The sequence below is a fragment of the Platalea leucorodia genome (genome assembly GCF_965183815.1).
Source record: "Platalea leucorodia genome assembly, chromosome: W".
NCBI lineage: Eukaryota > Metazoa > Chordata > Aves > Pelecaniformes > Threskiornithidae > Platalea > Platalea leucorodia.
In genome coordinates this window covers 702,105-715,294 of record NC_138859.1, presented here as the reverse complement: position 1 = coordinate 715,294, position 13,190 = coordinate 702,105, and the positions used below count along the sequence as shown (strand labels likewise).

General features: G+C 44.3%; 1 protein-coding gene across 1 annotated transcript in view; it reads left to right on the top strand.

Moving 5' to 3' along the window:
- The window catches only part of LOC309601552 (anthrax toxin receptor 1-like), a gene marked incomplete at both ends in the record, with an annotated part of 106,109 nt that overhangs the window by 78,901 nt on the left and 14,018 nt on the right, over positions 1–13,190 (top strand). The window contains one exon of the mRNA XM_082334614.1: positions 5,302–5,382. Coding sequence (XP_082190740.1) covers positions 5,302–5,382 — 81 coding nt within the window. The remainder of the gene's footprint in view (positions 1–5,301; positions 5,383–13,190) is intronic.

Below are 13,190 nucleotides of genomic sequence, written 5' to 3'. Positions count from 1 at the left end.
GCACACAAAGCTATACTCTAACTGCCGAGGAGCTGACAGAAACACTGATTTTAGCACAAAGAGCCCTGAATACGTGCTGAGGCAGCTGGAATCCCTGTGGGTACAACTACCTGAGATCATTAGCTGAGAGCTGGGTCCTTTCCCATAGAAGATACTGCTGAGTTTCTCCCCTCTTCCTTCACCAGTTCGTGCTGTTGAATTACAGCCTCGGAAGACTTTCAGTTAATTTTCAGAGTTTATTCAGCATGGTAGGAAATCAGTTCTGAACAGAGGAGTCAAGTTTGCAGATCTCTGTCCCAGCTGGAAATTCTCCAAAGTTCAAGAGAGGCTTGGAGAAAAGATTCAATGTATGTAATGGGTTCAGGTTCAGTTCTGACTCTGACTAGGAACAGCTTTTGCTTCATAACAGCAAGAATTCAGTCATAAGGGGGCCTATGAATATTAGGAGTATCTCATGGGTGATAATATTCTTAATTCCTTTAGAAATATCTCTCATCTACCATTCAAATTGTATACTGTATAAGGACAGTTCCAATCCAAGACCCCATATCCAAATACTCCCATAACTTTGGGGTGTTCCACATCTGGATAGTATTTAGCAGCCTGAGTCTGTGGACAAGAATTTACCTAGTTATTAATTGCCACCACACCCCTTATTGAACTGCACCCAAAAAGACCGTGTATGCAGACGGGATAACTGTGTCCAACACTTTCCCCACATACAATCATGAGCACTCATCAAAAACAGAGGGGATCACTCCTATGAAGCAGGGGTCCTGCCGTTACTCCCCCTGTGCAGTAAGGAATTAGCAAAATTGGCAAAATTTGTCAACAGTCTTGGTAGAAGCTCTTGTCCTGAAGCTGTGAGCATATGAAGCTGCATTTGCATTGTGTTGTGCAGGGAAGGTATCACAGAGTGGTAACAGGCGGAGGGAGGCGAGGAGGGATAGCCTCTTAGGTCATTGGGTCTGTGCTCTCAGCCAAAGCAGGACTGCTAACTTGAATCTATCCTTCACTGCTTTTTCCAGTCTGGTTTTTAAAATAACATAGAGGCTTCCACCACTTTTCAGGGGGGAATATTTCACAGACTACCAGACCTCACCCATTGGAAATGTCTCCTGATACTCAGCTTAAATTTTCCCTCATCCCCATGCTCCAAGTGCACTCAGCTCCTTTGGTGAAAGCAAATGTCAAAGTTCTACCCCCTTCACTGAAACACCTCTTCAGAAGGTAGATAAATACGCATGTAACAACTATTTAAAAAAAATCATTGGTAAAGGAGGAGGGCGAGGAATTAGATCTTAGGAACAGCGAACCAAGGTAGCTTGAATCTGACAAAGAGCCAGGAAATTCACATTTTTAGGTCCAGTCATCTTGTTGGCCAACAGACCTCCTTTTCTCCATGCAGCACAAGTGCCAGCCTTTACTTAGTGTTCTGCCTTTTGCCAGTTTATTTGATGGCTTTTTTTCTTCCCTCACTTTGTTACTCTTCCCAGAGTATAAGGTAGGTAGACAGCTGAGAGTGGATAGGTTGCTTTTTGAAATGCTCCAGAGATTTATTTGCTACCAAATGTGGCTGCTGACATTCAACAGATTGTGGTTATTATTATTGTTGTTGTTCTTATTTGCTGCTATTACTTCTTAGCACAATGCCAACTGGATTATCCCGCTTTTAAACTATCATTTCAACAGTTTGAAAAGTCAGTGCAAATAATTCAAGCAGAATGACAAGCCTGAAAATTTCTTAAGAAACTTGCCAAATCCTCAGCTCATCTGACAGAGGGAAGGGCAGCACAAAGCGTAGATGCAAGTGAAGGATTGTAAAGGACCATGCCTTTAGTTTTCATTTGGTTCAGGACATGCTCCCTGCTACAGCCAGCCACGTGGCTCTGTATGCTGTGGTTTGGTTAGCAGCTTTCCTCAGACCTCTATTTCTACCTCTGCTTTTATCTACCTGTCTACCTAGCTACCTCTCCTTTCTTCCTCCTCCTCAGAGCATTTATAGTACTTGTTTGACTTCGAAAGGACTGCTATCAGTCTCTAAAAAATAATGCAGAAAGGACCACAAGACAAAGCTAAACTCGCTGTTCATCCACAAAAACTCCCCTGTAGGACCTGCCTCAAGGCAGAGGTTGAAGCAACAACTGGTGCTCTCAAAAAGAAACCTCAGGTGAATCCTAAGTGGAGGCTACTTAAGCATTTACTAAGCCATGTGTCCTTGGCACATTTTCTAGCCTTTGGCCCTCCTGTCTCTATTTACAAAGCTGACATGGCACAGCTTCCTTCCTAGAAGAGGCCCAAGGGCAGCTTGGATTTATAGGCAGCTTACAAGACTGCCTCTAACTGCCGCCTCCAGACGCAGGTCTCAGGAGCACTCTAGGTATCAGGTCATTCACTAGACCGGGGTCGATACAGTGCTGAATTAACCATTAATTCAGGAAGAGAATGCATTCATGTTAAAGCAATGGCTGCAACTATGCCCTCCTTCATTTGTCATCTGCCCTGATTGTTTCTTTATTCTGGACTTCGTATCTAGTAGGACTCAAACCTTTATTTGCCTCCAGACCTTTTTTTTTTTTCTCCAGGCGACCTTGTGCTTTACTTGCAAAGTTCCAGAGTTCCCAAACACAGAGACACAGCCCATCCACTAGAGAGCATGGAGGTGTTTATATTTCCAAGTGAATGCATTGCCATTCTCATGTCTTCAACAAATGTCATCCTTTCCATGAGCCACTCTCCCTCTCTTCCACCCAGATGTCTCAGGCAGACCCTGAAGCTCCATTCAGACTCCCAAAGATGGAGCTCTTGGCTTTTCCCAAGAAATCGGGGTAGGGTCTTGGAAATTAGGACTGCAGAGTGAAAAGGACTTTTCTGTTCCATGGAAAGTTGTACTTTTCCCTCTGGTTTCCAAAAGGAGACCTGGAAGAAAAAGGTACTTATTTCTTAAGTTGGCAGAGGGGACAGGAGATCAAGAGCTTCAAACAGCCCTGATGTAGGGGGAAAGACGGATTGGGATAGAGAGGGATGGCTTCCCTCAGGTCTAAGAGGGTGTGCTGTCCAAATGCAGAAGAGTCTGACAGAGGAGTTTCTTGCTTCTTCCTTTGAGAATAAGAGACTTTCCTGGCTCTCGCCTTAGGAAGTCTTTTCCCCAGTATCCTATGGAAACAAGATCTATGCAGCCATTCTGTGTGTCTGTCTGTCTGTCTCCACCCATGTATCCCTCCAACTCCCAAATAAGCTTTGAACCGTTGGCTCAACACACTGGTTGAGGCATATAGTCTCAAAGAGGATTATGGCCCTAATGGTTTCTTGAAAAGGGAAGCGAAAGGCTCTACGTCCCCACGAAAGGAAGAGTATACACTGAGTGCACCGAGTCTTTAATTAGCTGGCAGAGAACCAGGGTCACAGAAGGACCTTATAAATACCCTGGCTGTCAGGAAGGTCTCACCTTCACAGACACTCAAGTTTACTATCAGCCACGAGACGCAAGCTCTCAGGAAAGCAAGCTTCCTTACTGTTAATGAAGCTACTTGCTCTTTTCCTACCACCACTGCAATATTCAGCTGACCTTTCCATTTGCTTACTTTTATCCCATGGTAGTTATATGAGGCCATTCTGCTATCATAAAATTTTTGCAGTCTTTATTTCCAGGGAACAGGTAGCAATCATAGATGAGTTTCTGAGTCCAGTCAGGGGTAGCTAGGCCTTTGGGTTTGATCCTCTTGACCACAGGAAATAGTTTTGTACCATGGGACAACTTCGTATGTTCTCAGAGTAGCTTGTCTCCGTCTCTGCAGATACAATAAAGTTTACTGACTGTTACCGGTAGAGGTTTCGCTCATGATGCCTGCTCTAATATCATAGCACTTGTAGCATTTGGAACAATACTAATGGGAAGCTTAAATGCTGTCTGTTGTTAACCTCTCAAGAAAACTTTACAAATCTCTGGGTACTGTGCACTTAACAGATCAAGGGTCAAATGAAGTTAATGTGAAGAGAGTTTGATTAAATTAATCTTCAGCTTGTAATACGTCTGTAGCCTTCCACTGAGCCAGCCAACGTGCTGCACTCGTGTAAACCCTTCTGCAGATCTCCCAGAAGCTGAATGCATTTTGGAAGTGAAAGCCTGGCCTATTAGAATGGGGATATAGCAGGGAATCCTTCAGCAGCAGATGTGTGTTTCAGAGCAGATGATTTGGTGGATATTTCTACATTGCAGAGCTCTGTGCTGCTCCTTCTGGTCTTGTTCAGCTCATTTGGAAAATAACTGCAGGCTTGGCATTTTGTGTCGCTGCTGAATTTCAATCAGGAATGAACGCTTTGTCTGCATTGCAGAGAAGCATTGCAGGAATGGCAGGGAGGGTCCGACCCCGCATCTCAACCAAAATTTCTGTCAACAAGAGATTTCAACACGTTGGGTTTTCAGCAAAGCTTGTCTGGGTCTGTGCACGTGCACCCGTTTGCATTCGGGTACGGGCCATTGGGTATGAGACCACACAGTGGGATGAACAGCTTGTCCAAACCAGTGCAGCGTGTTCAGGGTGGCATCTGACACTGAGCTCATAGGAATGGAGGGCTTTGAAAGGTGTGTGTTATTGCCTGGAAAAGATACAAGTATTAACTGGCGTATGGGGTGGGACTGGGGAGCTTGTGTGAGACCCAGTAACCTGATGCTCTCTTGCTAGCATGGAGCTGACATGAAAGATGAAGTGGGCCGTTACACGGCACCTCGCTGTGACTCAGCTGTCTTGGCTGTGTGCAGCGACAGTTTTTCAGTCAGTTCTCCCCAGCAGATTGTTTTGACATATAAATCAAAATTATTTCTAATATGTCACAGTGGTCACCTAAGTCTAGAGGCAAGCCACTCAGCCAGCCAGAGGAGGAGGCAGAATAGTTAGGAAATGCATCGTATAAATTCGCCTGGTCTCTTTCTGTATTGGTTTAGTGTTTTGCTAGCAAGGATGTCAGGAGCTGAGTAGGTATTAGACTCTCTCTCAGCCCAGGGGGTATCTACGTCACCTATTACCTTTGGAGATTTTCAGAAGAATACGTAAAGGCTAGACACATGGATACTGTTGACTGTCAGACATATCTGCCTAGTGCTCATCTGAAAGCCTCTTCCTTTGCACTTGCAGCAAGCTCGGAGCGAGTTTCTGTGAGAGAAAACATTGCTTTCCAGCATCCTGTACAAGCACAGGAAATGATTAAGTAAAAACTGTGTAGGTCTAAGCTGCGTCATCCTTTTTGCACAGCGCACTTGTTCTTGCACAGAAGATAACACTATGTTTCTTTTGATTGCAGGGGAAATTGGATGCTCTCTGGGTCTTGCTGCGGAAAGGTTACGACCGAGTATCTGTGATGCGCCCGCAGCCAGGAGACAAGGTACAGTGCCTCAAAACATGTTTTTTACAGCTAGGGAAAAATAAAATCCCTCTAAAGTTTGACTGCCTTTACATGTGGGGCTGAAGGCAGATACTCATGACACCTTAGAAACAAAAATTGAGTCACGTCTGTCAGCTTTGTTTGCAACTGCAGTTCATGCCGTTTGACTGATAAAGTTTCAATTATGAAAGTTGTCCAGATGTAGTGACAGAAATACCCATCGAAGAGCCCAGTACAGTCTTGCTCTTAAACAATATAGCTGCTTTCAATGAATTACATAAGTAATTCTAATGAATAGTAAGGAATATTTCTGCATATTTTCATTCATTAAAATCTTACATTCTGGAATAAAACTCTGAACATACATAAATATATATTTTGCTACATAAATTTAAACTTCATGGGCACTTTTACAAAGCAAAGTTTGCAGAATGAGGTTTGGACTGTTGTGTGAGAGGGAGGAAGTATTCCCATATATTTCTAGTAAAAACTGGGCTCATGCAAATTTCTATGCATGAACGTGTGCTTATGAGCGGAAACAGAAGCCATTGAAGAGAATGGACTAATGTCACTTTACAGGAATGACACTGTCTGTGACAGCAGGACACTAGAGAGCTACCTCTCATCTCCAAGGTACTAATCTTCTCCTTTTCAGTGGAATTAAATGTCTGGGCGCTTCCTAAATAATTGCAGGAGTTATCGCGAACTCTCTAGAGGTATCCAGCTGAGCGCTGAAGCGGCCAGCACGCCCTCGCATGCTGTGCTCAGCTCTAAGCTCCCAGCGGACACGCAGGAACACGTGGCTGCGAAGGAAGTGCGAGAACTGCACCGGAGCTTTGCAAATTTAGTGTGTGTTCAAGGTACACAACGTGGGTGAATTGAAGTCCTGTGGCAGCCATAAGACATCCCCTACCTCCTTGCAATTTAGATAGTTACACTCAGTTGCCCAAGGCTGTTTCCAATCCAATTTTTGATATATCCAAGTGTGGAGATTTACCACCTTATGGTGAAAAATGTCGGTTATACTAATGTCTTATGCGGTCAGTTTACATACCTCTGACAAAAATCAACAAAGGAGCTTGGAGTTGCTTCAGGAATATATTTGGCCCAAAGCATAAGTAACTGTGTAGCGTTGTGAAGACTTCAAGAAACTCAATTGCACATGAAACAACAATGTAATTTTTTGGTGGAGAATCATAGTTCTGTAACATTTGGCTCCCTGTAAGGTTTTTCTATTGAATACAGGACCAATGAACTTTTGTGAATAAAAAGATTTAATATTTTATTCCTTCAGCGGAAAGATTTGCTAAAATATCTTCACTGAGTGTGATACTGATTTCTGGGAGAAAAGTCCGCAACATGCAGATTGCTAATGCCTGGCAATTTTCCCACAGAAATGAGGTTTGAAGAATGCCTGTTCTGTGAATAACTTTAACTTGACAAGCTGAGATTATGTACGTGATAGATGCCACTTCCATTTATGCTAGGGAAAATCCGGAGCAGTTTAACTGAAGCCGATACAGTTAACAGCAACGTATATTAGTGCAGCTGACAGCAGGCTCCATCCCTCTTTGGTGATGTATCTCTTAGACGTGCAGTTCTCTGTCCTGTCAGCATAAGCAACGGCAGAATTAGCCCATATAGGTGTTATATGATCCAGCCTCCAAGTAAATTAAGCTCTTTATGATTCTGTTGTGCGATAAAGGATCTCTGACTTGGGTACAAGTATAATTTAGTGTGAAGGAGAAGGTGGCTGAAAAAGCACCTAGGCTTATAGCTGCTAAAATACCTGTTTCTCTCCAGCTGACTCCGGGAAGCCTTGCAAATGCTTGGGCACTTTCCCGTGCAGATATGAAGTGCTTCTCGGACTTTCTGTGAGGGGAGACTGCTCTTAGAACATTTGTTTTCCTTTGTAAACAAAGCTATGAGTCTGAGTGTTTGTCTTCTTTGAATAACCCTGTGTGACCCTCTTGATGTTTTTAATCACTTTCAGACTTAAGTGAGCAGTTAACATTCAGTCCTTTACAGTAGTGACATAACTACCAGGTGATGTCACCCCCAACAGTACAGCAAAACCAATATGAGAATTCATTGGAAAACACTAAAATGACTTTCATTAGTTTACACAGCTGAAATGGCAGAATTAGGCAGGGTTTTCCCCTCCCCTATTCAGCAAAAATGTGGGGGTTTTGTTTTGCTGCTTCAGATTCAAAGTAGGGAGAGGAATCTAACTTTTAAGCACTGGCTTCAGCTTTGCGATTTCTGAGTCATCTCCCATCTTGCTATAGACATTTCCTGTGATTTGGATGCTAGTTTTGGTCTGTCATATGTTACTTTCTCCTTCGTCAACATAGAAAGTGATTTTATCAGAGCTCGGCATTAGGAGGGTTGGCTTTACAACTTTTAGAGGCTCCTGTGCGAGGGACTGGGAAGGGATGAGGCAATGTTGCTGTTAACTGAACTACCACAATCTACAACTGTGCCTTGGGAGACAAATTAGACAAAAAGAAAAGCAAAAGGTTGCAAAAATAGTTGCAAAATTTGCACCTCACAAAATAAGGAGGCTCTAAGCCCTATTTGATCCCTGCCAGTCTCCCTCTATTCTTCTCTGTGCCACTGTTCTTCTAAGAGAAATTTAAATGTGTGTCCAAACCTTAGGATACAAAGGCTGCATGATTCAGGCTACTTTAAGGCTAGTGGCTTCTCCCAAGTCAGCAAACATCAAATATTATCTCCTAAAACACATTACTGTGTCGGTGTGATTGGAAATCCAGGGGGAAGGTCAGTGCTGAATTGATGGGGACGGCAGCATGGAAACATCTGCCGGTGTTGACTGCAGCTGTCGGTGCCTTCAATGCAGATAGTCCTGAGTCAGTGTGAACGGTTTGCTTTCCTTGCAAGAAAAAATGTCAAGGAAAAGGAGCGATTCCACAGAAAATCTTTTTCTAAACAAAACCTGTGTCTGTAGGACAGTGTTGCAAAAGAAAATGATCGGATGTGATGCACTGAAATGATGGGAAATTTTTACCCGTGCAAACAACTGTGTGGGCAGAATCCCTTGCCTGGGAAGTCAGGGCTGGTTCTGATGAACTTGGATCTAATCCCTGCCATTAGCTTGGAGACTTTGCACCAGTATAACAATGAGAGGGCCCCTGGATTGCTTATAAACACAGCCCTTCCCCTGCCATGGATGTTTGATAATATAAGTTTAATAATCTGTTCATCATTTCCTTCATCCAACCTGGGACATAGTTCTTGGCATCTCTCCGGCTTGCAACAACACTCACAGCAACAGCATTTCAACCCTTTGTTGTCCGAAGACAGGACCGCTTTTGTGATGGATGCACGGCCTGTGCGCTGGGTCACTTAGCGGGCACGTTGATACACCTGGTCGTGTGCCAGGAATACCGCCAAGCATATGGCATGTCTGATGGCTGACAGCTAGTGCGAGCAAGGTGTCTTTTGATACAGTCCTCTGAGATATGGCACGTCACCTCCTTGACCTGACGTGCAGACTGAGGCCAGCTGGCTGTATCCAACAGGTTTAGATGTTCCTAGTGCAGGAGATGCTGAAGGACAGCACTGTGGAGGACATTCACACCCAGGCAGCCCTGCACATTCACACACAGACACCTAGATGCTCTCCCAGCCGTGTGTTTCTGGTGTAGAGTTTGCCAGTGCTAAAGATTAGCCAGGAGGGTAGAGCTGTAAGAGTCGTTCTGGCAGTGGTGAGCTCAACTATAAAGTCCTGTGGCCTCTCCATATGATTCCAAATAGCTCCTTTGGAGCAGGCAGTGTGCACCAGGGGCACAGCAAGGACAGACTTGGTCCTCACCAGGTCGCAAAATCTTCAGTGGCAAGTCTGCGGACTTTCATAGCTGTCCACTGGCAAGTTTGGATTTGATCCTGTTCTACTGGGAAGCACAGGTAAAAGAGTGCTCTACCCAGCTTGTCAGCAAAGGGGGCCTGTCAGAGCTGGCCTCCAAGCCAGTCGTGTGGTTTTAAACTGGAGGCACAGATGGTTTGAAACTTCAGCCCTGCTGCACCGCTGTAAAGCCAGCCTTGCCAGTCGCAGAAGACCGGAAGCTTCAGGCAGTCAGATGCAGGGGTTTGCAGCACAAGGTAGGGCGGCTTCAGCTTTCCAGCTTTTTCCTAACTTCATCCCGATGCCATCCTCTCACAGGGTGCTGTGGTGCATGCTGTCTGCTGTGCCGCAGGGGACCAGGCCACCCATCACTCCTATCCCGGGTCCTCTGCAGGCATGCTGGGCTGGGCACTCTGGTTCCTCTGCCTGGCAGTCACCCAGAGGAGCTTCAGACTAACTAGCTCAGTTTCAGTCATATCGTGCTCAGTGTAGACTTCATGACACAAGATGAATAAATAATTCAGAGTTACTTAGCAGCAAACTAGCGTGCCTACACTGCCAGCTACGTACAAACTGCCAGCCGTAGCAGTCTTTACAGTGTGGACATGCCCTGGGAATGAGAGAACCGGTGATTAGCAAAGCATTCGACAGTAACCAGCAGCCTCAAATGGAGCCACCAGATTAAAAACTCACCACATGGTGCATTCTCAGGCTAGATAAATATTCAAACCCTTGCAGGCAAAATTTATGGCTAGTAAAGAGGAGTCTGAATTTGCAGACAGGAGCCTTTGACCATACGATACTCCTAAAAGCTACAAGGAGGAGCTGTTTTGAAAGCAATTTGTACCTCCTTCCTTCTTTTTCCTGAAGAAAAGAAGGAAGCGGATTTCAGACTCTTGCTGTTGTCAAATGGGCACCTTAATTCACCCACTGGTCAACATAAAAACGTGAAGCCAGATGAAAAATAACTGAAAGGCATCTCTGTTTGCTTTGGAGCCTGAAAAAGAATTGGACTTAATCCCAGGGTTACATCATTTTCATATATAAGCAATCCCTTGCTATAATCAGTTACTTTATCCACTGCCAGCACATTAGCTGAGCTGTTCAAAAAGATGGCTTGCGTAGAACGAGACGTGGATTCAGCTTCAAACACTGTGTTGGCTAATTGTTACTGTTTATCTGCTGTAGCCCACGCAGCTTCCTAGGTACCATGCAAATTGTCAAGAAAGACGTCCCCTGCCCTGAAGTTCACATTAGTCTGTAACAAGAGATTGGTTCAAGGGTAATGACTAATAAATTTGCAATTTATATACGTTGCAGTGGATAATGTGGGGACTGAAGCTTAGATTCCGGTCCTCCCCCTCTGTGTGACCTCAGACAATCCCTTCTCTTTGTCTCTTGTCTGTTCATGCCCCGAGCCGTTTAGTCAAGGTTGAGATACCTTGTACTACACCCGTTTTTTCGCTGCAAAAGGTGCAGTTTTAGAAATAACTGCCTAGTAAGTGCTGGATACAGGGTGAGATGTTTCTGGACAACAGAGAGCTGAGACTTCTTCAAGGAGAACTGCCAGAAAGGATGCCTGCCCGTGGCGTGGCAGCAGCCTGAGCCAGAGCCTTACCTGGCTTTGACCGCTATAGCTCTGTGAAAGCTGTCGGCAACAGGTCCTGATCAGCATGTCTGCAACAACCGGCCACGTGCCTGTCTGCATTTGCAAGAACAAACCATGAAGCAAACTGTGGTCTAGTTTGCAGAAGGCTATTAAAAATGCCTCTTTTATCCCAAAGCAAAAGGAAAAGAGGGGGATGTTCAGGACCTGTTTTGAAGTGCACCCAGAGAGGCCGAGATGCACAAAAAGGTGGTGAAATTCTTTTTTTGGAGTCAAACCTGGAAATGGTCTGAGGTTACCAACAGACACAGATGTTTCTAATAAGGCAAGGAAGTCAGAGTCACATGGGATTCCTGTGGTCTTCTCACATTTTCGAGAGACTAGGTTTGCATTCTTGTCAGCATTAATGAGGTTATTTTTACATTTGAAACATCATCAGATAGGGGTGATGTAAAGATATCTATATTTTTTAGAGAACTTTATTACTTCTATCACAGAGCAATGGAATGCATATTTGCGCAAATCGCTCGCTAAGCACAGTATCCGAATAATTAGTGTCTCTTTGAAGTGTCAGGTGCACTTCCCTGATAAACATTGCTCTGTCAGGAATTTATGGGGAGATTATTAAAATGTGTTTCAAGCTCAGACTTGGCCAGGAACATCTCAATCTGGGAGGAAATGATATTTTAAATTTTTATTGCATTGCATTAATTGCATTTTCATTTTGTGTTTGTATAAGTAAATATAGATGGGTATAAATATGGAGAAAAAGTATAACAAAACCATGTATAATTATGTGTAAAGATGTATCCTACCTAAATTAACAAAGATGCAGGGAGAGGAGCTTTTTCCAGAACTAGTATAGTTTTGCAAGTTTACTGATGAAATCGTACAAGCTCATATCTTGTTAGATCTCGGTGATATGATTCTGGTACAAATGGTGGTTAGTTATGACGAGAGGATGAGGCTACAAAATACATGAAAATGTTCCAGTTAAACTAATCGCAATTGTTCTTTTTACTATGAAAGGAAGAATGTGTGTGCATGTGTTGACATAAAAAATTGACCTTAATATAAACAGAACAGTCAGAGTATGAAATAAGACAAATTTACAGCCAAATTGCATGAATCGTCACTACAGAAGAGCACTGTTTTTCAACAAAAGCTTACAAAACTCCCTCTCCCCTATGATCACTCTTATGTTTTTATATTACGGTGAAATGCCAAAACCTCAGTTAACTTGCTTTCAGGCTTCACTGTGAATGTTTTGTGCGGCCGAAGGAGTTCAGATGACCGCTCTGGATTGTATCAGCCGTTCATCCCAAATGACTGTTTTTTGTGAAGGGCCCAATTCTGCAAAGCAAGGACTTGCTCCTGCATGTGAAGTCCTCCTGCATTTCTGGAGAATCTCTGGAGCAGGCGCTCCAATGCTGCTGACCGGGGGCCTACCTCTATACAGCTGTGCAACAGGGGACACCAAAGAGCTGTCTGACCCCAGCCAACAGTGGTCTGAAAGCCTGGAAAGTCTGAAGCCTAGAGATGGGTGGCTCTTTCAATTTGCATCCTGCTATTATAATTCTAGCTCTAAGACGTCCGAGTGCGCTGGAGGTTTGTGGGCTATTCTCATATGGCAGCAGGGAGATCTGAGGTTTGGGCACTGGGCTGGGAGTTGAAGCCTAGAGTTGCTCCAGTCTCTGCCGCTCACACACAGAGTGACCTTGACCAATTTCTCAGAGGCTTTTCCTGTCCTCGAGATGAGGCTGATCCAATGTGTTTGCTTTCCCAAAGCATTTGTGAAAGTGAAGGCTGGAACTTGGTAATAAATTTAAAGGATTAGCAACAGTCATGGCTGTGGGCAGGGACAGCTGTATTTGCAGGTATGTGTACAGGTTTGCACCCTGGCCTGTGGGTTCACGTGGTTACAGTGTGATGCTAACAGTTCAGAAGTTCAGGGTTTGGAGGTTTAGGTCTGTACATTTTAGACCTGTGTGATGCTCAGATAGTTTCAGGTGGAAGTCTGGCAGTGTTTCTTACATGGTTTGTTTTTCTTTTGCAAGCTGAGGTGTTACAAGAAGAAACGCGGTGGGAAGGGGCAGCTAGCTTGGCCAAGTCTGTCCACGCACCATCCCTTGTCAGGAGCTGACCTGTTTCAGCAGACCATGATTCTCGGTTCACAGGACAGCCCTCCTGAGCGCTCCCAGCTGAGTGGGCAATCATCATTGTGCATAAAAAACACAGGGGAAGAGAAAAGCAGCCTGAATCATTACCACGGTGCAGTAAAATTGCCGCCTTCTCTGTCCATTCTTATGCTTTGAAAAAACTTTAATCTGCTGCACA